This window comes from Lytechinus variegatus, chromosome 9 (genome assembly GCF_018143015.1).
Source record: "Lytechinus variegatus isolate NC3 chromosome 9, Lvar_3.0, whole genome shotgun sequence".
In the NCBI taxonomy this organism is placed as follows: Eukaryota; Metazoa; Echinodermata; class Echinoidea; order Temnopleuroida; family Toxopneustidae; genus Lytechinus; species Lytechinus variegatus.
This window is the reverse complement of record NC_054748.1, coordinates 35,296,736-35,323,218: the sequence shown is the minus strand read 5'-3', so window position 1 is coordinate 35,323,218 and position 26,483 is coordinate 35,296,736. Positions and strand designations below refer to the sequence as shown.

The following is a 26,483-nucleotide window of genomic DNA, read 5'->3' as shown; positions in this document are numbered from 1 at the left end:
AATGAATGGCAGCTGTGGTAGCAAATTCAAAATGAGTTCATACAGAATCAAATGACATGACCACCCAAGTGTCTGTATACTGTATGAAATAAAGAAAACAAAAGTGTGCCTATTAAAGGATTCTGGACAAAATGTAATAGCTCAGAAATTCGCAAAATAAGCATGCAATTTCCAGTCAGACATCGGGTCCTTATCCTAGCAATAAACAATATGTTGTCCCACATGTATTTATCTGTGTTGGCAATTTTCACTCAGGGACCTGGGGACAATTTTTACCAGGGGGTGCTGGTTTGAATTTGACAAGTAAAAAAAAAAGGTTTTTACCAATTAGCATACCTACAAAATTTCTGTGGGGTGTGCTGCCTATATTTGCATATTTTCTTTATTTAATTCCAATCATTACAAAATATTCCATGATTTATTCAGGCAGTATCCTTCAAATTTCACATGTATCCCCCATAACTTATTACCATCAACATTATTCCATAATTAAATTACTGCACAAGATTTTGAGGGGTGCTGCCTATATTTGCATATTTTCTTGTAAACATTATAAACAGTTTAGCAATTTTAGGGTGTCATTACTTTATTCCAATCACTACCAAACTATTACATGATTTATTTAGGCAGTATCATTGAACTTTACATGTATCCCCTAACTTATTACCATCAACAATATTCCATAATTAAATTACTGCACATATTGTGGCAACTGGCAAACACAACATGCAAAAAAAATACAAACTTGTGGCAAGAATTCCAAAAAAAAGTTTTTGAATTATCTATATATCTTTTTTTTTCTTGCTAAAGAAAAGCAATCGCCTCAAGTCAAAGTAATTTCTCGGACCAGAAAATGCAAACACATGTTATTTATATATTCAAAGTCAAATTTTGCCATAGTTGAAAGGATTACATGGTTAAGTTCTGAAATTTCATGCATTCTTGATTTACATGTTCATTTGCGCATGTATCTGCCGAGAGTTGGAGTTAGTCTCCTTACGTGAATTCCAGTACATGGGACAAACAGTGAAGATACATGCCCCAATAATGAACACCGAATGAAAAAAAAAACTACAGGAAAAGTGTGCACAGGGCACTCTGACTTGATATGTAAATATTTCATTAAAAAATTGAAATAACCAAGCATAATCTGTACATACAATCTCTCTAAAAAAGAAACCTTTGTTTCAAAGACTGCATACATGAGCAGTAGTTTGGCAATATACAACGTATTCAGTCTGGTTTTTCACATTTAAAAAAATCAATAAATAATGCTCTTAAAACCGTAAATATTCAAATTCTCAATAAACAACACATTGCTGTCTGAAGCTACACTCAATCTACATTTTTTCTACATTAGATTTTGAAGGCTTGTAATAAATTTCCAGTTCCTATTAAATACAATAAGGGCTTCCTTATAAAAACCTTGCACTCTACCAAAAAGGGAACAAGTATACTATATATATTTAAAACAATGAACTGTAGTACTGCATATCTGAACACTCTAAAAAGATCTACTAATTCACATAAAAAATTGAGAAGAAAAATCACATTTATGATTTCGAAAATAGCAAAAGAAGTTCACAATTCATGAACATGATTGGCTTAAAAATATGTTACATGAAAATGCTGAATAAATACAATTATTTATAACAATATTATCAAGTGAGTCTACAATCAAGAATAGAAATACTGAAAAATGTCACGAGAAAAAGTTTTATTTTTTTACTCTATTACGACTGAAAGACAACTACAGAATATCGATACAGATTCTGAATATACAATATCATGTATACATGTATATTGGCACCCGCCACTGTCAAAGTATTATTATATGTACATGTATAGTTGTGAAGCTTTGGTTTTTCACTGTGAGCATTCACCTTCTCATTTCTGCAGGCTTCTTGAGACTAGCGCTGACTCAACGTAGATGGAGTAGAATCGGCAGCAAGGTCAAGAACAAACGAGGCTTAGTCAGTCCTAAAGCCCCCATCACACTTATTCTGAATCAAGCAGAATTGGCCAGAATGAAAGGACTATTGTTCGACCACCAGTTGGTCATTTAAATCTACGTCGAACACCGTTCGAAAATACCCCTCAAATGTTTAGAACATGACCAAAAACTTCGGGACGGCGAAAAGAAACAAAAATATTTCGAATGCACTCAGAATGCAGTCAGAATATCTAAAATGCCTAGAATGTCCAAGAATGCAGCACAAATTATCAATCTGACTCCCTTTGTGGTTCATTTTGACTAGTGTATGATGATTCACCCGGTCAATTTACTGAATTTCAACTCCAGTTTGGTGAATTCATAAATTCCTCCCGAAAATGTCTAGATATTTGAATATTTTTTTGGTTCCAGCTTCTGCTTGATTCCTACTGTTTCTGAATAAGTGTGATGGGGGCTTAAGTCATCTAGTAGTGACCATATAGCCTAAAGGAATCACACAATAAACAGGAATAAGAGTAAACTCCTAGCTAGAGATGACAATAAATACACAAGATGGGTCAGGGAGGCCATTCACATCCAGAAGAACCTGGCAGATTCCGTGAACAGAGATGCTGGAAAATATAAACTTTCCACTACATACATTCCCATTCTCACCAACTGCCGCCCAGCCGATACTACCCCACCAGCGCTAGTCTGAAGAAGCCTGCAGAAACGAGTCCTAGGTGGAAGCGCACAAGGCAAACACTTAATTGTTGTGAAAAGATGAGAATTTGTTTGATTTAGGTGTAACGAACATTTTGCTCAAATCCTTCAAGAATACTTCTTGAACAGACATGTACGTTATTCATGATACACATATCTTTTGTGTAAAAGTTCCGTTGCCCTACTAAACTCTTTTCAAACTATTTTTCAAATTGACAAAAACTACGCTGTCAAATCAGAGAAGTAAACTTTACCTTATAAAATGTACGCAAAATCTCACTGGTAAAGAGTGACAATAAATACCTAAAATACATAATTTATACATACAGTGTAATTGCCAGTGAGAGAGGAACAAGGATAAATAATTTAGTTCTCGTTGATATCTCCTCTTCCTCCTCGTCCGTCTTTCACCTTTCACCTTTCTGATATTTCCATTTGTAGAACAATAACCTGCATTACTGCCAGAGAATCAGTGACTATTGTCACACCCTTTCTGGCATGTTACCTGAATGAAAGATTGTTGTCACGTCTCAGAGATAGCATGCATCATCACCTATAGCCGTTAGGTGATTGAGATGGGTTGCTTGAATGGTAATCTCTCTACCCGTTACCGCAATGAAAGAATGTGACCATTTCTCAGGGATAGCGCGCATCATCACCTACAGCAGGTTGGCACATGAGATGGGTTTGTGGAGTGGTTGTTACATGTACTCCGTAGGCATGTTACCTCATAGAAAGACTGTTACCATTTCTCGAGGATAGCGCACATCATCGCCTGTAGCCGGGTGGTACATGAGATGGGTTGATGGAGGGGTAGCCTTGAGGGTGAGGGGCCTGCCCTGAAAAGTAGGAGCTACTGCTACCGACCTACAGAAAAAAAATAACAAGGGGGTGGGGTTGATCAGATAAATGTCACGAAAACTTTATTAGACTTTGGTCCATCAAAAACACCTACTTTTTTTTAGTTATCAACAGGACAGATGATCTGAAAATTAAAGGTAGGTGGGGGCTTGAAATAGAAAATATGGATGGATTGACATACAGGTAAATATACATGTAATGGGTGATTTTAAGTTCGGTTTTGGCGTTGGTGTTGAAATTTGGATTGCTTTCCCTAGCTCTGATCCAGATCACACTATTGACATCTCAACAACTAGTGAGTGACTTTTCAGGACAACCTCCATTTTATGTTTGGTGTTATACTCATGTTAGGATTGACCTAACACCAACACCAAAAGATCAACACTGAACTTGAAATCCACCAATGTATCTAGCAAACCACCTATTGTTCGCAGAGGCGCAATGGGCCTGTTCTGAGATTGAGGAAACGTTTTTATATTTTCATATCATTCCCATAGGGGTTTTTCAACAATTAATGAATAAATAATGAATGTCCCCAAGTAAAACAGCAATTTCATTCCAGATCGGGGACCTCATTAAACAAAATAAAATAAAACATAATGAATTAATTAAATAGAAGTGAATAAACATGCAGTGAAGCCTTACCGGGTATGGTACGCTGGATCCCATCGGTTGCTGTGGCATCCGTGGGTTGTATTGCTGGGGGTACATAGAGTACCTAGGATCGATCCCTGGGGAACCCCCATACGCTGACTGATCAAGGTAAGGATGCCTCTGCAGCATGGTGACATCAGACTGGCCCACCCGAGCCATGGGGTCAGGGATGGCTCCCTGTCGCCCTTGGAGAAGACTGCGTAGGTGGGAAGGAGAGCTGAGACCAGGGTAGGATGACGGCAGGGTCTGACTGGCAGGTATGGAGTGGAATTGGCCTGCGTACAGTGCAGATTGAGGCTGGTTGAAAGCTGACGATCGGTGTGATGACAGAGACGGGTGGATACCTCCAGGAGTCAACCGGCCAGTTGGGTTGAAGATGTCCGGCTTGGGACCGGGTGTGGTTGGGAACGGGGAGGTGTGGCCAGTTCTCATTGGATCAAAAATGCTATCCTTGCGACCTGGAACCACCTGTCCACTGTATCCTGGGTAGGTGGTCGGATCTATTCCTGGAGTTGGAGTTCCTATAGTTGGTGGCATTCCTGGAGTTGGTACCCTCTGAGTTGGCATGTAGCTAGGGTAGCCAGAAGGAATAGTATTTGGCATAGGACTGTGGGATGGTAACTTAAAAGAGTTGCTGGGCCTAGAAGCATCATCGGGGAGGGAATTGGTTTGGGTAGTCGGCGGATTAGAAACATCTTGAGAAGGCCTGGTAGAGTTGGCTGCTCCTTGAGTTGGAGATGCCATGCTGCGCAAGAGTTCTGTTGCAGTAGTACTGCTACCATGATGGGCGTTGGGACTTCCCTGTGATGCTAATCGCTGCATGGTTTCTGACATAGGAGCAGCCTGTTGTTGGGCAGATTGAGAGGGCACTGTACTTGATTGGCTAACACTCTGAGAAGTCTGAGGGTATTGAGGCGGACTCTGGGCCTTGTGCATGAGAGAGGTTTGGCCTTGGCTAGGCACTGACGGAGAGTCTACTGTAAGAGGTCGCCAGAGTTTTGCAGGGGAAGGGTCGACATCTCTAGACGGCATGCCCCATTGTGAGGGCATGCCAGAAGTATCCAATGGACGTCCTATTCCTTGACTTCCAGGGTAAGAATGAAGGTGGCTTTGCAAATGACCTTGTGCATGACTTTGTGGATGACTTTGAGGATGACCTTGTGAATGACTTTGAGGGTGACCTTGTGGGTGACTTTGTGGATGACCTTGAGAATGATGACTTTGATGATGACTTGGCAAGTTACCTTGCTGTTGCGTATCACCCGAATGGTGTATTGGAATGATTTCATGGGTTCTTTGTTCAGTAGTGCCACTTGTTGGTGGCTGTTGCAGCATGGTTCCCTGAGAGCCTGCTCCATCCTGTATCAAGGGTGGAACAGCTTGCGTTGCACTTGATGATTTATTGCTTTGTTCTGAATGTGTGTTGTACCAAGGGGACTGCGGTGGGGGCTGAGGTCTCCTTGCATTGAGATCTATCATATCCTGGTAAGACCGATTATGCTGTACAGCCGTATTTCTTTCAACTATCGGTTGCACAGCCAAAGGCTCTGGTCCCTGCACAACTCCATGATGAACAACCCCCTTTTGCATCAACTGATCTCCTGAAGAATATCCAGTCTTTCCCATACCCCTATCAGCAATTGACTGTCCTGACATCTCCTGTAATGCAGAGTCCTGAGATGTCTTTGAAGTTGGCGAGAATGGCACTTTCCTTTGATCAGTAGGAACAGAACTCTGTGACCTATTCTTATCTTCCCCACTGTTGGCTACCTCCAGCGGTTTAGGTTGATGGCTCACGTTACCAGAATTACTCTGTCGTAGAGGCGTTGCAACCATCGGAGGAACATGCGCTCTCGGTTTCTCAAAATTATCTGAGTAGCGGGCCGATGATATTGGCATGTATGATGGTCCTGGTCTTGGCTCTGTCCCGAAGGGTTTCTCAGGCGATCCTGAACCACTTATTGCACCACTCAAGGAACCGACTTTATTAATATTTGTCTTGGCACTTTTCTTACTACAATCCTCATCCTCGCTCAGAATTAATTCCTCTCTCGGGGAGAGGACGATACTTTTCTCACTCCATCACTAATTTTTTTGTCCAGGACACTTTTGACAGATTTTTCATCCAATTCAGGAATGTCATCATCATCATCTTCTTCCTCATCATCCCCATCGTCATCATCTTCCTTCCATTTCTGGGGTGCCCTGAGGCTCAGATAGGATGATTTGGAGCTCTTAAGCTCTGCGTAGTCTTCAGAGTGGTAGGAAGCCGGGCTTGGACAAGGACTAGGGTCTGAAGATGACGCTACCATTTCCTCAAAGACCCTCTCTTTCTTCTCCTTCTCTTCCTTCTGCTTCTCCTTCTCCTCCTCTTCTTCCTCCTCATCCTCTTCCTGATCATCATCCTGCTCCTGTTCATCTCCCTCTTCGTTCTCCTCCAAACCCTCTCCGTCATTCTCCTCAGACTTCTTCCGGGCCGTCTTTTTCTTAGAGAACCTGTTGGATGATCTGTTGTCCAAGGAACTCTGCGAATCCGTCTCACCTTCATCCTGGGAGTCGGTAAAGACAGGTTTGGGCACAGGTCGGCAGTTGGCGTTCTTCTTCCGGAAATTTGGAAACTGCTTCTTGAGTGCCCGTCGGAAACAAGCCTCTACCTTGCGTGCCATAAGTGTGTATTCTGGAAAAATCAAAACACAAAGAACAACACTATAAGGAAAGGTTGTACATTTACAGGTACAATATGATATAGATAAATTGGAAAAAGCAAAAGCATATCAAAGGAGTCATGAAGTAGAAATAACAAGAAAGTAACAGCATTTTATTACATTACTGGAAAATATATCATATTATCCATTAACTCTCTGTGTTGCATTATGTTGATTCCTCCAACATGGTCTAAGTTCATTGACCCTAAATGACCTTTGACCTTGGTCATGTGACATGAAACTCTAATAGGATGTTCAGTAATACTTGATTAACCTTATGGCCAAGTTTCATGAACTAGGTCCATATACTTTCCAAGTTATGATGTCATTTCAAAAACTTAACCTCAGGTTAAGATTTGATGTTGCTGCCGCCGCCGACGGAAAAAGCGGCGCCTATAGTCTCACTCTGCTTCGCAGGTGAGACAAAAATGGCTCTGGCATCTCAAAAAATGACTCTAAAATTGAGAAATGGCTCTGAAAAAAATGGACAAACTGGACATCTACTGGTTCGACATCAGGTCGGACCAGTAGGAAAAATGGGTTAATGCGGAGCCCTGTACTATTTGCCACAGATTAGCCGAGACAAACAAACATAACTGGGCTCCAATTTTGCCACTTTGACAAATCGATACTCACCACTTTTTCTTCCATTGTATTGAACACAGTTCTGAAAAATCAGGTCCATATCATTCACAAACTGTGAAGAGAAAGAAAGGGAAATAAATAAAATGAAATGAATTAAAAAAAATAAAATTACATGGAAGGTCATTATAGATAACGGTTAAATCTCATTATTTCAATTGGTTTGTTCATGGTATCTTTCATTTGATGATAAACTTAATGCTCACTAAAATCTTGAAATTGGCTATGCAGGGGAAACATTAAAATCATCATACTACGCAAACTGCAAAGTTGTCAAAATAATATAAATGTTGATATTGTTTTAATCATTTCTAATTACTTGCACATTTTGAGGAAAACATAAAAATACTAGTATTTTTTCAATTATTTCTAATCACTTGTACTTCATGAGGAAAATACAGCAATTCTGAAAAATACTGATGTTTCCAACTAGTCATGAAGGTACTATTGAAATATGTTGTCTAGCAGAAGAGTGTTAAATTGCAAACGTAATATGATACATGAGCATAAATGTAATGAAACAAGTGGCTAATTCTTCAAACAAATGACAAGTTTGATGGTGACAATGTCCATTGTTACACTGTTCAAAATATATGAGAACAATGATGAAAAATACATAATCACATTTAATTTTATGCTTGATGTGTTCATGAATTAATGAAAAAAAAATGGCGTGGGAAACAAATCCACATTTTTGATTGTTTGAAATAGACGTGAAATACTCAGAAAATATGCTTTTCCCAATTAATCATGGGCAAGGAAGCCGCTGTGCAGCGCCAGATCGACAGGGCTCTATCCCTTTAATCGAAACACCAAACAGGGTAGCAGCAACTCCCATCTTTTAAGCTCTTTTGGTCTGACGCGGCCGGGGTTTGAACCCCCCGACCTCCTGGTTGTGAGAAGGAATCTCTACCAACTGAGCCAACAAAACGGTGGTCAAAATGTTTCAGATTTTTTACAATAAAAAATAAGTCAGAGTGTCAAAGTGAGTAAGAGATTAAAATTTTGATCTTTTCCTACAATGCAATAAATAAGAATGAACAAACATAAAAAAACATAAATAGAAAAAAAAAATTAATGTCTTTATAGAGTGTACCATTTATTCTTTTACATAGATATTGCAAAAAAAATGTCAACACTACTAAGGGTTGAGTGAAAAATTATTCTTACATCATTGATAGAATGCTATACTTTGACAAAATATAATTGAGAAAAAAAATAATGAAGTTGCCAATTTGAGGATTAACGCTGGCCAACATCATAAACACTTGAATAAGAATCATTTCTTACGTCGTTGATGGAGTGGTACATCCTCTCTTCGACTTTGAGATCCATTGTTGCGATATCCATGGGGACTTTGATGATGCTGTAATAATTGGGAGCATAAGACTCCTGTACAGGGTCGATGAATGGCCATGCCTCATAATGGGCTTTTGTGGTATCTAGCACTAGAGAGATAGAGAAAGAACAACGACGTATAAGAGCTGTTGGGAGACACATATTGAATATGTAGGGCAAATACCATGATATATCAACTTTTTGGTACGTCCAACCCATATTTCCCCCCATTTAATACCACAGGACTGCATACTATCCCCAGTGCTTTTTTCACTTTATACAAATGACCGTGTCTACACAGGTGACAATCGTGTAATGATGAAATACGCAGACTTCAACATACCCTTTGTATCACAGACACTGCCATAGAGCATAGACAAAGACAAAACAAAGACAAAATATTTTATGAAGCTTCTATATAAAGAGGGTCAGATTACTTCCAAACATGGGACCAGGGGGGCGTTTCATGAAAGGACTTGTCGGACGTTTTATCCGACAAGTCCCATTTTATCCCACAGTTACCATAGGAACAGTGCCTCTCAGCCAATCAAAATCATGGAAAGATGTCAGATCTGACATCTTGTCGGATGAAAATATTGATGAAACGCTCCCTAGGCCTTCAAACATCGCAGAGAAAAGGGATTTTCTAAGGCTTTTTTTTATTCTGGTGGGCTCTTTTAAGCATTTCGGGGGTGAAATCTCCCCCAGTCCCCCATGCTATTTTGTCCCTGACTCTGGCACTATCTTGTCACACCATACTTTCCTCACCTTTTGCAAAGCTTTTCTTGAGCTTTTCCTTTTCCTGTTCCGCTTGAACCTGGCTCCGGCTGCTCCGTGTCGTCCTGCCGAAGCCGAGGTCATAGGGCACGGAGCTCGATGAGGTCGGGTCATCGGAGCTCGGTTCAGGGGACGCATTCTTTGCACGCAGTCTCGCACGTATACCTCGTTCTATTGGAAGAAAGGAAAAGAGAATGTTAGTCTGCTTTCACAAACCTATGGAATATAAGCAGAGTTGGAACATGTGAAGGATTTGAGATGTTAAAGGTATTGTTTAACTTTGTGTGCAGCTGATTTAAAAAATTCTCAAACCAAGATGAAAGATGTGTACAAGTGCATGTATTAGAACTAATAAACCCTGAAAACAACCATTATTGAGAATGAAAAGCTAAAACTACAAGGCAAACCCCGATTATGTAAAGAGGCGTCTTATAGATGCCTAAATAGTACACATAAGTGTATGGGATGAAATTAAGATGGTGTTTCCGGTCACCTTATATTTCAATTTTTAAAGCACTAAATGATTTTCAAACGCAATTTTTTCTGGGCTTCTTTTATGTAACATATCACAGACATAGGTGACAAGTGTGACCTTCTACATGTAGCTCAGATTTTTTAAAGTCAAACCAATGTGAACCAATCACTTTAATCCTTATTTAACTGGGGGGGGTCAATTTTTATCCCCTCAAGCAATTTCATCACTACACGCCGCTATGCCGCATTCTTTTAGCGCACCGCTCACTGACAGTTTACTTTCAAGTCTTGCACATCTTTTGCGACCAAATTTGCGATGCCCGAATATGCAGTTCCAGATCAAGCAAACTTTTTTAAATGCATGTCAAACCCATAAGTGCTCAAAAACATTATTCCATGTACAAAATCCATGCAAATTCTGTGTTTCATCCCAAAACAGGCCTCGAAATAGGATTTTTGGGGGGCAAGGCCACTTTTTTGAGGGGCACTTTTTCACTGAGGCCAGGCAGCAGAGGGCACCAAGGCCATACAGAGGGGCACCAAGGCCACTTTTTAAGGGGCATGTAATAAATTATTTGTAGGTGTTACAGTTTCGCGGCGTGGGGGGGGGCTTTCCATAGTCGATGTTATACATCAGATTCATTACCAAACCACATTATTTACTTAAGAAAAAATGAACTTTACGCATGACTGGTGATACCTTCTTGAGCTACATGTAATTAAATGTGAATCTGATTAGCACCCAAGAAAGTATCACCGGTCGTTCGTAAGTTGTTCGTAACTGACGAACAGCTTTATGAAACACTCCCATTCAAAGTACTGTACTTACGCATCGCGCGCGCGCGACATTTGTGTAGTACACATACGGAGCTCGCGCTCGTCCATTCTTATGCTGCAGCTTACATAGCATATGTAAAGCGCGCTAGCGGCCGGCCGGCCGGCCAGCTGTGTATAGCTAGCTCATCGTTCGGCGCGGCTTCGGACTAGACTGCATACATGCACTGGACGTCGCTGGTAAAGCTAAGGTATTGAATACTTTTTGAGATCGGAGAAAAGTTTTCCTCGCTCAGAAAAAAAGGTGCAGACTTTCAAAAGGGGTACATTATATATCAGAAAAAGGGCACATTTATGAGAAAAAAGGGCACCACGGCCATATAAAAAGGGCACATTTTTAGTGGCCGTAACTTTTAGCAAAAAGAAGAAGGGCATGACGGCCAGTAATGGGGGCATCGACGGCCATGGCCGTCGATTATTTTGAGGCCGGCAAAATCATAAATGTATAACTTTTACTTTTGTTGGTCAAATGGAATTGTTTTCTGCAATTCTGATCGCAAAAGAGTCCCCAACAAAGTTATTAATTTCTTCCTAATCTTCCTCATCCTCCTCCTTCTTTTATCCTGAGTTCATTTCTCTTTTCTACAACGTGATTTTTGTATGAATTTTTTTTTAACATGCCACTGATATTTTCTTCTTTTGTTTTCAGCTGGGTGATAGCATAGTATTGTGATAGCTTTAGGTGGTAAAAAAAATCAAACTCAATTTAAGTACTGACATCAATAGCCCTATTAATTAATACAAAATATAAATTTCACCTAACCTGAAATTGATTATTGATGAATTTTTTCCTAGTCAGGAACCAAGGTGATAGCGTACATGGCATTTATATCTTGAAGTCCAGATAATTTTACATTAATACTCACCCTTTTTCTCCTCCTTGGCAGCTTGTTTCTTCTTTCCAGCTTTTTCCTCTTTATTCTTCTCTTCCTCTTCTTCCTCCTCTTCTTCCTCTTCTTCCTCCTCTTCCTCTTCATCTCCCTCGACCTCCTCCCCCTCCTCTTCACCTCCCTCCTCCTCTTGTTCATCTTCTTCTTCTACCTCATCTTCCTCCTCCTCTTCTTCTTCTTCATCCGCTTCTTCCGTATACTCCCCCTGTCTCCTATTTCTCCTGCGCAGGGATATCTTCCGGACCGCCTCTTCTGCTTCTTTCTTCTGTGCCTCTTCGTATTCCGCAAGAGACTTCATCCTCTCCTGTCAAAGGCGATAATACAAATGATGCACAGGTGTAAGGGTATTAGTTCACCTCAAAATTTCACTTTTTAATTTCAAAGAAAAGCCATGAGACCAAAAAACACCGGCTGTGCATGTTACAGATTTATCGCACACAATGTTGGGGGTTCCATTACGGTTAGATAATTCATGTACATGTACTTTGCCTTCCATGTACAGTGAAATGGGAAAAATACGGCAGGTGGGGGGGAGATAATATTGTACACATAGAGTATGGTCAGAAAAGTATAACATGAGTCTCCTGCATATCTATTCAACATTATAATACAAACTCCCTTTGATTTTCAATGCAACTGGGTAACATTTCAGTGTGGCCGGTACAGAATTGTTTGGAATACTTACTTCCTCTTCTTGCCTGACCTTGATGTCCGCTATTCTCCCAGAGGTTCGTCTAGGAATCATTTCTTGAAGCTTCCGTCTAAGTGCTCGTTCCTGACAAAAAAATGATGATCGTTATTAGAAACAATTTGCACATGATTGTCAACACCATATCATTTAGTGTATTCACAATATGGAGCACCATCCAACAGTTGCAGTGGACCGGCCAATTTCTAACTTCTGGGTCGCCGTTGCACGCAGGCAGAGCACAGTGCTAGTGTATTAAAGTGTGATGCGTCAAAAATGAAAACCACATGGCAATAGCGGAGGAAGAATTCACCAAAAACGGTCTAAATTTTGCAAATGAATATGCGGCATATTTCTCTCCCACCTCGTTTCATCAATATTTTCATCCGACAAGTTGTCAGATCTAACATCTTTCCATGATTTTGATTGGCTGAGAGGCACTGTTTTTATGGTAAGTCGGATAAAACGTCCGACAAGTCCTTTCATGAAACGCACCCCAGGACCCTGGTAAACAGCATAATTTTATGCAAGCCAGCCGAACCTCGTCGGCCAGTGCAGCACTCGTATGCATCGAGAGCGCGCAACAGATATGTCAACTTTTGCCAGAAGGCTTTGCGTAGTTCTGCCTGTCCGTTGCAAACGATAGGTGGTGCACCATATTGTGAATCCAACAAATTCAATGTCACTTCAATGTGGAAGAAATATCATTGTCTGTCTCATGACATCTTTTTTTGAAGCTTCCATCTACATGTAAGTGCTCGTTCATAAAACAAAGCGATGATCATCAAATAGAATAAAGAATATTTCACTTTTTGCATGAGTTCATAAACACTCAAGAATTAAAGGGTATTTTAATGTGGAATATCACACAGATATTCCTTGACTAGAGGTTAAATATAACATTTCATTTTATTACAATAATCATTGTGTAAAAATAAAAGGGATTTGGGGATACATACGAATATACAGTAAAATTTCTTTTCATTATTAGAAAAAAGTCATAGCAGAAAATTGGTATTTGCAAGGATATTGGCAACTCGAGAACATAAATAGAAAATGAATTACCTTTGCAGCAAAGATGTCGTGAATGTCAGATAAGAAGTCTTCCTTAAGGACAAGATAGAGCTCCCTCTCGGCCTTGTTCCTAGCCTTCTTGAAGGATTCTGTCAATTTCTCCCAGTCCTCCTCGGTGTGGCAGATCAGGTGCCATCGCGCCGTCTCCGGCTCCTCCTCGCTGGAGCTTTCACTGGAGCTATCGTCGGAGGCTACCTTCAGCATGTTCTCCAACAGCAGGAGGGACTGGAGCTCCTTCAGGGCCTCCCTCTCGTCCAGGTCGCTCTGCTCTGCAGGAGCCTTTGAGGAATTCTTGGCAGGAGTCTGCTTCTTCCCTGGTTGAGCTGTTTTGCCCTTTTTGGCAGAATTGTCCTGGGCCATTGATTCCTCACGGGAGACAGTTTCGTCGTCTTGGCCAGATTTTGTGGATGGCTTGTTCTTCTTTGTGGCTGTTGCTGCTTTCCCACCTTTACCAGGCTTCTTTGAAGGAGAGACAGAGCAATCTCCGGTCTCACGGCCTTCTTCTTGACTCTCTTGAGCCCCCTCTTTGTCGGATTTCTTGGATGATTTCTTTATCTGTCTCCCGGCTTTCTGCCCTGCCTTTGTCCCTTTCTTAGACTTCGATCCCTTATCATCTTCACTCTGTGAGCTGGCATCTGGGATGTTCTTTGCCTTTCCTTTGGCAGCATTCTTCCCTTTAGGAGTTGCACATCTGCTCTTCTGTGGTTCTTTTTCAGCTTTGGTAGGGGTTCCACTTCTTGTTACCCTGACTGGACTGGATGTCTTCTGGTCTTTCTTGTTGCCAGTTCTGGATATCTCTGGTTCAGCCTCTGTATCGCTTTCAGTTGCAGTGATGATTTCCTTGCTCTTGATCTCTTTCTTTCTCCTTCGCTTCTTCTTTACCTTCCCTTCATCTGATTCATCCATCTCTTTCACTCCCGTCACCTCTTGCTTAATCTTTGCCTTGCCTTTGGGTAGATCTTCCTGGCTCTCATCCTGGGATGACGCTTCCGCTTTGGCTTTCTTTTTCTTTGCTTTTAATTTCTTCCCAGTTTTCTTGTCCAGGTCACTCCCACTCTGCAGATCCATGGATGATTCTTTCTTCAGCTTAGACAGCTTGCTTTTCTTTTTACCTTTGCCCTTTGGCTCCTCCCTCTCTTCATCGGCATCACAAGCTTCACTCTCTGTAGCAGTGTCTTTACCCTTCTTACTCTTCCCTTTCTTGATTTTCTTCCCCTTCTTTGCTTCACCCTCAGTATCCTCCTGGCTTTCTTCACCTTTCTTCTTGGTTTTTTTCTTTCCAACCCCTTTACCCTTCTTACCCCTTGCTTCAGTGATGTCCATTTCACTCTCTGCACTTGTTGCCGTTTCTTCCTTCATCTTCTTCAGACCTTTTCCCTTCTTCATCTTCCCTTTCTTACTCTTCTTTCCAACATCACTCTCCTCTTGGCTGTCCATGCTTAGTTCTTCTTTCTTTCTTCCTTTTCCTCTTGGACTTGAAACTTTCCTCCTCTTCTTGTCGACCTCCTCCTCGCACTCTGTCTCCGTCTCCAGCTCCTCTTTCTTAATCATCCTCCTCATCTTCATTTCTTTCTTCTTCTTTTTGCTCTTTGGATTGTCGTCTTCCTCGCTTTCCGAATCGGCATCGCTTCCCGGCTCCTCCTTGACCTCCTCTTTCTTAACTTTCTTGACATTCTTTTTGACCGGCATCTTCTTCTTCCGCTTCCCATTCTCGTTGATCTCTTCTGGCTCTTCCACCTTCTCCTCCTCCATCTTCCTCTTTCCTTTACCTCTTCCTGTTGGTTTATCTTCTTTTTTGATTTCCTCTGCCTTCTTCTTGCACAGCTGTCTCAGAGGAATGTTGTCCTCACTGCATGTCTCACTGAAGAATTGAAAAGAAAAGATATTTCAGTAAGAAAGAAGGACTAGCTTTGTACCCTTCTTGTTAACTTCTTCATTGTAAATTCCAATTCAAAGTACACTGTAGATAAACAAAAGTTGTTCTGAAAAAGAAGAGAAGATTTGGTAGATCCCCAAAAGTGCATGTGATCATTCCAATAAATTACCAAATCATATGAATATACATTTCGTACATGCAATTTAATTGATGTTACCTACATATACATATATTTTCCAGATACCTGGAACAGTTAAGAAATATATATATACCCAGGTACACTAAAAATGTATTAATGATAACATCGCATTCCAATTTATACTTCAGAAACTTTACATATCTGGGTTTTTAAGATTTTGTTTACAATAACCACGTATAATTTCATTTTTCAAAGTATAGCCTCAACTTTAGTTTACATGTACCTTTAAATGCAAGATTCAAAATTATTTATAAATCCAGTGTCCATACTCCAAACAGATTACAAATACCAGATGAAAATAATTGTATGATAGATGCCAATCGTAAGTCTATGAAAAAGCCAGAGATAGAGCTACAACTCCCAAAAGAATTATGTAACCTCTTCATAGTACAGGGCCCAGTGACACAAAACTCAAGAATTGATTATAGGACTGATACTCTTGATTAATTGCATTGAGCATTATATACAATTTACATTAAGACCAATCTTATGATCAGTCACTAATTTTTGTGCTACCACATGTGCAAAGATTACTGATTACAATAAAGATTTTTTTTAATAAGACAAGAGGGAGGCATTTAATCAAAATTTGTCATCTGACAAATTGTCAGATGTTAAAGGGGATTCCAACCCAAATAAAAAGTTGTTTTTATCAGAAGAGAAAAAATCAGACAAGTACATGGGTGAAAGTTTTGAAAAAATTGGACAAGCTGTGAGGAAGTTATGATTTTTTTTAATTTGTAAAAGTTTGTAATCACTATGTATGGAGACTTCAAATTGGCTGCATTGGTGATGTCATACTGATGTGAGGCAAGAAAGTACTCTCATATTTACTTCAATACCAAAAAAAATAAATTCTTTTTCCCTTATTTTTTTTTGTTTTATTTATTTTTTAGTTTTATTTCAACTATATTCTTCTTTCATAAGGATATAAGGCTTTATATCCTCTATAAACTGAATCCTATATGCTGAATGGTCTGAATAGCATCATGTGACCAAACATATTCTATTTTGCGATGTTTAAAATGAAACGCCCACTGAAGAAATGTTACTATTCTGTGACGTCAATGGCGGAAAAGTGCACTATTCCATCATTCACGTCACAGATCATGATCTCTCAGGTGCACCGGTCAGCGAGGTGATTCTACCAGGCAAGTCCCTCGGAAAAAAATAGTAATGCCATTCCAACCTCCAACAAATAATTCCTGCTACACTTACTCAAAGCCTGGTATATTTGTATATTATGCCAAATTGGTTATATTCGGATTGCTGCCCCAGGGGAATGAGTAATTTTGAGAAAACCGCAAATCCCTTATAAAGTACATTGTCCTTCCACGTATGAAATCTAAATAGCTTTAGGGATCTCAATTTTGAAATAGTCACAACATTTCATGACTAAGGTTGGATTCATCCCTTTTTAAAGTTTCCTTGGCTTCGATTAGCTGAGAAGCATAGGAGGGCTTTTCATTTAACACTTTGTCCAACGACTTGTCTGATCTGAAGGTTTCCTTGGTTTTGATTGGCAGAGAAGGATTCGTATTATGGAAACTGTCAGACAAAACAAACTGTGTCTGATAAATCATTCATAACACTTTCCAGCTGTCTTAAAGGCCTGGTCACACCGCCGGAGCGTTGTTGGAGCGGTCGTGGAGCGGAGAGAAAAAAATCATCACCGCTCGCTACCGTTCACCATTTTTTATTTCAATTGCTTTTTATTTGTTTTCAATTTTTTCCCCAATTTTGAGTGCGAAATTCGACCCTCTCTCCCTACCGCTCCAACAACGCTCGGGCAGTGTGACCAGCCTTTTGTTACTGTGGGACATTTGTTCAATGCTGACAATTTTCACAAAACTGATCCCATGGACACTGTATGAAATTTCAAAGGAATGTCTGATACTTACTTATCACTTTTCAGAGGCTTCATTAATTTCTTTGTTTTCGATGGCTTTTTTTTCGCCATTCGTTTTTCCAGGGCTTTCCGAGCCTTTGTCGTTTCTTGAAGTCTCTTTTTCCGAATCACTTCTTTCTCCTTTCTTTTCTTGATTTTCTCCTTTTCTCTGAAAAACAACAAATAAAAAAGGAGCCTCATAAATAAAACAAAACATAATAAAACACAATGCCATGTCATATGACGTGTACTAGGCCCGTTTTGAAAGTCCATTATTGATGCACGTGTACACGGCGTGTTTTTCGGTCGTGTACACGTGTACACGTTGTAAACACTGTGAGAGCGAGTTCTGTTTTCATGTCGACACGGACCCGCATCAATATGTCATAAAAAGGGGTCTATATAGCCTAAGTCACGGTTTTAAAGCTTACCTGAGAAGTTTGAAGTATCAATCCACAAAAATTGGTGCAAATTAAAAGTTTACTCGGCTTAGCAGCGCATTAAATTAATAAAGAATGCAAAAGAAAATCAGTGCAGGGCCCTAGCTAGCGCCGACGCTCGTTGGATGCGCATTTTGTATACTGTACCGTACATGCATGCACAGATCGCTGCAGAATAAGTGTAACTGAAGTTATCGATTAATTTTCATTATTATGTTGCCAATTTGAAGAGCGTTTGTTTGTAGGCTTGTGTGCGAGCGTATAACACGTAAGTTGTAGCGATGATCGCTATCGCAATTGGTGATTCTCAAATTGACTCTGAGTGTGATTGAGCAACGCTTTCGAGCTTTTGAGACCGGAGCAGACCCATTTCGTGGTACAAAAACGTGAGTCTCCAGAAAGAATGTGGATTAAATTGGCGATTTTGGAAGTGAACTCACTCTGGATTAATTGAAATATGTTGACATATTAGTAATTAAAACATGTGCAGTGTCTGAGAACTAAGATTTAATGTGAGGCTGTGAGCTTTGCAGATGCTACCGTGTACACGGTGATGGAATTTAGTACACGTGCACTGACTTGACCGTGCGTGTACACGTGTACCCGAAACGGGCCTTACGTGTACATAATTCCTAATCATTCACATACACTGTATACATGTATGTATTTACCTTCATCTGTCTAATTTTTTTTGTGTGTGTTTTTTTTTTAAACAGTGACTTAAATGAAAAAAATTATTCTGCGAAAAAAGCCTGGGAGGTTTCAACGTAAAATTTTCCACAACCTCAGAACTGCCAATTAAGACATTTGCTGTTCTTCAAGACGATTGAATTACTATATTTCTACCTTCCTCTATTTTGATATGACGATATGCTGAGTCCACACTTTGATACTACTACATGTAGGTCTAATGCAGTATGAATGAGGTGATACACATAGCAAAGTTAAATTTGAAGCAAAACTGCCAACTATTCATCATTCAGGGAAAAATATAATGAGAAAATGGGGAAACCAAACTGAACAACCAACACACAATCCAATGAAAGAAATCAAAACGTATAAATCCAGAAGACATTGAAAACCTGCAGTATTTACTCTAAACTTGGGCCAAAGATTAACTTCTTTTTCAGAAAGAATACAAGGCTTACTTCTTTTTGCGTTTGGCTTCTTTTTGCTGAAAGCTTGGGGCTGGGTCCTCCTTGTACAGTCTAGTGCTGTAGAAATACCAGTATTTGGCCCCTTTAGAATCTGTTCCCAGCGGCTCCACACGCAGCTGTTCTCCTAGATAATCCTAAACATTGAAAATGATTGATTAATGATTAGAAAATCCTGACGCAATGAAGAAAGATGAATTAAAATAAACAAATACATGTATATCATAAAGAGGTCTACATGATAGTTACTCAAATAAAGAGATTACCTTCATGTGCATAAAAGAAATAAAAGAATAAACTTTTTATCCATGGTTATTACTTTTCTTTTGGGGTACGAGTGTCTCTTTCAAATGGTGTCCAGAAAAACTGGTGTATAATCCTGAAAACCATAATACATGTACATGTAGCTCTATGTCAAACTCAAGCTTGTCATCATCATGTCTATTGCAACCATTATTATCATCATCATTATCGTCATCATCATCATCATCGTTCTTCCTCATTTCATTATCCTAATCCTTATCCCCTCCTAACACTGCAATGTATCTTTAATTGTCATCCTCATCCTTCTCATTTTCTTATCACTCTTGCATGAATCCCCATCTTATGTTCTCATTAACATTATCATTGCCATCATCATAAACATCCTCACACCATTACCTCCATCATCATCATAATCATCATAAATTAATCATCAGCAGCAGCACCACCATTAGTCCATCACCACTATCATCATCATCCTCATTACCATCACCACCATCACCACTATCATCATCATCACCATCCTCAGCATCATCAACATCATCATCATTCATCATCACTATTAGGCCCGTTTCGGGTACACGTGTACACGCACGGTCAAGTCAGTGCACGTGTACTAAATTCCATCACCGTGTACACGGTAGCATCTGCATAAACAAGCTCACAGCCTCACATTAAATCTTAGTTCTCAGACACTGCACATGTTTTAATTACTAATATGTCAACATATTTCAATTAATCCAGAGTGAGTTCACTTCCAAAATCGCCAATTTAATCCACATTCTTTCTGGAGACTCACGTTTTTGTACCACGAAATGGGTCTGCTCCGGTCTCAAAAGCTCGAAAGCGTTGCTCAATCACACTCAGAGTCAATTTGAGAATCACCAATTGCGATAGCGATCATCGCTACAACTTACGTGTTATACGCTCGCACACAAGCCTACAAACAAACGCTCTTCAAATTGGCAACATAATAATGAAAATTAATCGATAACTTCAGTTACACTTATTCTGCAGCGATCTGTGCATGCATGTACATGTACGGTACAGTATACAAAATGCGCATCCACCGAGCGTCGGCGATAGCTAGGGCCCTGCACTGATTTTCTTTTGCATTCTTTATTAATTTAATGCGCTGCTAAGCCGAGTAAACTTTTAATTTGCACCAATTTTTGTGGATTGATACTTCAAACTTCTCAGGTAAGCTTTAAAACCGTGACTTAGGCTATATAGACCCTTTTTATGACATATTGATGCGGGTCCGTGTCGACATGAAAACAGAACTCGCTCTCACAGTGTTTACAACGTGTACACGTGTACACGACCGAAAAACACGCCGTGTACACGTGCATCAAAAATGGACTTTCAAAACGGGCCTAATCACTATCATCACCATCAACTATCATCATCATCATCACTGTCATCACCACCACCACCACCACCATTATCATCATCACCAGTATTCACCACCAACACTATCATCATCACCATCATCTTTCCCCTCCTCCATTTCACCCTAATCCTCACCGCCCCTTTTTATCGGTTCTATCCATATCAAAGTCATCATACCATCACCATGATCATCATGACATCATCACCATCTACCTACCAGTACTGCCTTTTATCATCATCATCATCATCATCATCATCATCCTCATCACCATCAAAATCATCATCACCATCAAAATCATCATCATCACCTTCAAAATCATCCTCATCACCATCATCATCATCATATCATCAATGATGATCATCATCACCATCAAAATCATCCTCTTCCTCATCATCATCATCACTATTACATCCACCACCATTCTTCACTCGCTAACACCGTTTGTAAGTGGGGGCAAGATTCTCCACAAAGCACTTTGATCATTGTCTTAATCAACATCACCATCCACCTACCAGTACAGCCACCTACTTCTCACCCCCTACAACTCCTCCTCAATGCAAATTTAACATCATGTACTACTGTAGCCCTCTTCAAAGTCATCATCATTCTTTTCATACTACCTTACCCTTTCAGCCTATTAATAAAGGCAAATTATTAAAAAGTTGTAAAAAAAAGTGGGAAAGAAACTTCTGTATTTTTCCCCTTGAAATGTGGACAGGTTGCCAAGAATCGCATACATTCGTACTTCCAAAGCTTTGTTATTCCGAAGGTTCGTATTTCAGAAGGTTCGTAATTCCGAAGGTTCGTTAATCCGAACCTTCGGAACAAGGAACCTTATTTCGTTTTCGGATTAACGAACCTTCAGAACAACGAACCTTATTTCATTTTTTGATTAACGAACCTTCGTAACATCGAACCTTATTTTGTTTTATCGTATCTTCGGAATTACGAAGTGTAACCGCCAAGAATAACATTTACCTTTAACAGGGAGACGTCTGCCGCATCGAGCCTGAAATCGCAGAGCGAGTGAAGAATCTCTACTTTGATCAGGGTTGGCAAGCCCTTGAATGTCGCATCCTCTAGGTTCAGAGGGTTCACTCGCCCCTCCACCAGCTCCCATTGCTTCTTCATGAACTCCCGTAGGTGTCGATGATAGTTGGCAACTCTGTAAAGGAGATAAAGAGCAAGAACAAGTTAACAAACATTATACTTTACATGCTCCTACCATGGAAGTTAAAATTTTCATCTGTAGATCATTTAGATGACAAACACATTTTTTATTTTTACATTTACCACTATGATATGTTGGCCCTACATGTATGTACAAAGCTACCAAGTCTCACACATTATGCGTGAGACTCAAGCATTTTGGACTCTTGTTCATCCCCTCAAATCTCTGTCTCACGCAACTATCACAGCCTATCCCCATATACATTGTACACAATGTCTGTGATCTCACTCAGATTCACAGAAAATCTCATGCGTAGCTGTTCTTTGAGCTTGGCATCTCTGTATGTATCATAATATTCCAGGGGATTTCAAAAAAAACCCTGGTCATTGGTCAGGTCATACCCTGTAACCATCACTCAGATTACGCATTACATATCATGTGTGTATCCACCTTCAAGGCTTACATGAAAGCATGACTCTACGTCACACTTAAATTTATGTGAGCATCCATCTGGTTTCACTGATTTCTCCTTTTCTTCTTGCCATATTGATCTACATTGAAAAAAAAAATGGTGCCTATGTCTGCAACCGATTGATACACATTCTTCTTCTCTTCTGATGAAGTACAGTCCACCATCTGGTGGGTGTTTCATAAAGCTGTTCGTAAGTTAAGAGTGACTTTAAGAACGACTGGTGATCCTTTCTAGTGGCAAATGCTACATGTATATTCATTGGCGAAGGTTTAGCGCATTAGAAAGGTTCACCAGTTGTTCTTAAAGTCGCTCTTAACTTACAAAAAGCTTTATGAAACGGCCCACATGTGTATTATCGTACTATATTTGGCAGGCCCGGTGAGGAGTATGTACAAGGATTTTGATGAGAAAGGAAGCATTTGAGGCCATAACGTGAAATACCTGCAGTTCAATAGTATTTTACCATTGACTCAATAGAATTTCAAATGACAATCTATCTCTGTGGAGTAACCCTTGCAATCATTTGTAAGCAGATCTATCCTTTCACACTCATTCAATAAAGGTTACTACTCTATGTGCGGCAAAATAAGGTTGGCAATGTTTGGATTTATTTTCTCTTTTTCTTGGGAACAAATGCTTGCTTTTTGGACACTGTCAGTCACCCATTACACTACAGTTATATATCATATAACTTGGCTCTAAAAATGAATTTCTTTTTTATTATTTTTCTGAATTAAAAACAGACTGCAAATGACAATTTCCTTGCCATAAAACTTTCCCAAAAATATACCCAAAATCCAAGTTTTTGAGCGCTCTGGTGAATACAAAAATTATTCCCAAAATACTAATGAAAAACAATTGCAACTGTATGGAAATTAGTATATTTGGTCACACAAGTGATATCTTGAAAATTTACAATTTTTTTAACTTGTGCTCTGTGTACTGCATCAATTGGCATAGCATAGTCCTACCTGAAGATTCCCCACAGGCAGGATGGTTGCAGTGAGCAATTGTCCTTTTAGATTGTATAGAATCAAGCAGATGTATGTACGCATAGTGCAGAGAAGAGGCAAAGGATACTGATTACTTGGGGCATTGTTTTGCCTAGACCAGAAGCTTTGGTCTCTGTTTTATCGGTTGTTCCGCAACTTCCGCTGAACTTCATGGCTCCAGTCACCAATTACAGAGACCCAATTTCTAACTCGATCTGTACAGGGACTCAATGGCCATATGTTTATGGATTAAGTTCGGATCAACCAGGGAAGTTGCGCGACAGCCAAATACTGTACATGTAAGTCGCTGTTTTTTCCCCCTTTTAAGTTTTATTTCCTGTTTTAGTGCGTTTCAGGCTAAAACAGAATAATAATCTTTACTTTGGTCCAGTTCCTTTTATATATTTTATGAAACAAAGACAAAAATCAATGAGCCCCGTCGGGGGATTTTGCATTGTTAACCCCCTAATGGTGGCTGCACGATAGCGAGCCGTCTGTGTCAAGAATTTTTTTTAAAATGTAAAAAAAAATCCTCGAAACAGACGGCTGCCAGCTGTCTATGTTATGCCATGCTGTAATACCACTTACGTGATGTCTTTACGGGAGTCGGGGAAGCATCCTTTCAACAGCGCCACCAATAGGTCTGGTAGAAATGGACTTGTTTCCTGGCCAGCATCAAGGAAAAGAGCTTCCTCTAAATCCTGAAATATAAAAATAAAAATGAAACTCAATAAAATGAATTCAGGTTTAAAGTGATTTTCCATTTGGAAAAAAAGTGTACCACCTTGCTTGCACGTGGATCACGATTACCGGTAGTAAAAAGTTTTTTATGACAATTTGATTCATTGTCATTCATTGATCATCATCATCTGCTGTAGTCTTCAAAGGGCTCTGCAGCCTATCTGGAAGATGAAATTAGACTTGGACGCACGTTATGAGGAGGGGTGATGGATATTATCAAAGTGATTTTGCAGGAGCTTTTGGAAGCTGTCAAGCAAAACTGCATTAACTATTTCAAGAGGGAGTTTATTCCATTCAGGCACAGATCGTTGGGCAAAGCCTCACAAAGGCAAATTTTCCTTTCTAATTCACAACCATAACAAATTACAATGTGACGGTCAATGTCCACATCCCAAACAATTCGTCCAAATCTTGTGGTAAAGCTGTAAAGGGTCTATATTTCCTTTCATTCACATGAAAGTTATTATTTTCTTGTAAATGTAAGATTAACCCACATGATCAACTGATCAGATTTTAATATGCATTTTCAGACATTTTTGAACTCATTTTATTTTAATTTAAAATCTTTCTTTTTTAAACACGTTTTAAAAAAATGTATGGTAGGGGGTCCTAAAGCTGCGCGGGTCCTAAAGCTACGCACCACTCATCGCAGTTTTTAATGGCAAATGCGCACTTTGTGTGGAATTGTGACTGCAGAGTGACGAACGATTCCTATTCAATTTTTTCTACAGAGGCTGCAGTAAATCTCTAAATGCAGAGAACACCCACAACTGTTTTTAATTTTTGAGCTATATTCTCTTTAATTTCATATTATCCTATAATAGTATGAACATATTTTAGAAATTGAGGCACAGGAAATTCTACTTTACTGCATGATAAATCGAGTGCGTAGCTTTAGGACCCCTTCTAACATCGGGCGGCGAATTCAAGAGGTGTTCGGAAAACACGGCGGGATTTTCGTATTAGTGAGTTTTGTGATATTTTGTTCTTGCTTAATGATCTTTAGAATATTTGCCACAAGTTAGCAACAGATAATTTGTTCAAATATCAAAATTGGCATAGTTTCTATCGTTTGTAAACAAAGTGCGTAGCTTTTCCCCCCATCATACGATTCTGGACTGAAGTTTGACACACTCACACTGTAAAATGCAGATCTATTGAGTGAATTCTTACCTCAATCTCAAAGTCTGGTAGGTGAAAAGTCGATCCAAAGAGGGAGCAAAAGTGAGCTATCGCAGGAACCTTCCACCAACTTCTTATTTCTTCAATAGACACGTCCCCAGACATGCCCGAGCTGCCGGGCTCAGACTCTTGTGCGTTTGGCATCTTGATTGATTCGAAATTCCCCTTCAATTCGAACGATTCTTTCCCTTAATTTGACGGCGATATTCGTTAGAATTCCGGGAGATCGTTGGTATGGCAGGATGAAATGAGAAGGTATCCAAGAGAATGACGATATCCCATCATTTTTGGTGGAGATCTATCTAATCTAATGACTTACACATCGCTCTTCGCCGAAATTCACCACGATCATTTCAGCGGCGCATATACCGTACACACTATAGCTGGCCGACTATACCGTACCGCGCGGCGGCTCGCATTTGTCAACGCAAACCACCGGCAAAGTACAGACCTTGATCGCCGGGTTGGACGGAGAGCTTTGAGGTCACTGTCGGGCTGGGCTAGCTAGCTGGCACACACACAATACACGCTCGAACACAGACACACACACAAAACACAAAGCTACATGTATGTAAGCTCGCGTGAAGGTAGATGCCAATAAATCTAATTGCGGGTATTCTCCTTTCAGTTTCCGTACGATTACGCTTAGAGCAACTTAAATATATGTTTATTATATAATTTACGATTTAAATACATATTTTTGACAATCATTTAACTGATATTTTTAACTAATATTGCAAAAGTAAGACGATTTAATTTATTGTTGTGTTAATAAATATAGTAAAGAACAACAAACGCTTGTAATTAAATTGGTAAAGCTAGAGTCGAATAAAACTTTCGACCTATCGGATGTAATCTTCATTCTATAGCAGGTCAGGTGATATCGGCTGCCCAAGCGCGCGCTCTCAAATCAGCTGGTACACTACCAGTACGTACACATTGTATGTAATGCAGTGCTGTGCAGAGGCGCGATACAAACATACAATTATAAACACGTCAGGACACTTATTTTGAATAAATCTAAGTCTACTGTCCTGATGGCAACACAAATGATAGTTTTATTTGCCAGGCTATAGTCATCCAGAGCTTCTTATGCCGCTTCTTAATTGGAACTTTCTTGC

At 39.8% G+C, this 26,483-nt stretch overlaps 1 protein-coding gene across 1 annotated transcript; it reads right to left on the bottom strand.

The window, feature by feature from the left end:
* Positions 1-2,244: 2,244 nt before the first annotated feature.
* Positions 2,245-25,903, bottom strand: LOC121422093 (claspin-like). Its single transcript, XM_041616908.1, is given in 14 exon segments — positions 2,245-3,523; positions 4,163-6,252; positions 6,255-6,848; positions 7,513-7,573; positions 8,809-8,966; positions 9,625-9,804; positions 11,808-12,135; positions 12,517-12,606; positions 13,585-15,454; positions 17,570-17,725; positions 19,145-19,287; positions 21,783-21,969; positions 24,028-24,140; positions 25,354-25,903. Coding segments are annotated over 14 exon segments (6,222 nt in total). The 5' UTR covers positions 25,507-25,903; the 3' UTR covers positions 2,245-3,424.
* Between the last annotated feature and the right edge of the window lie 580 nt (positions 25,904-26,483).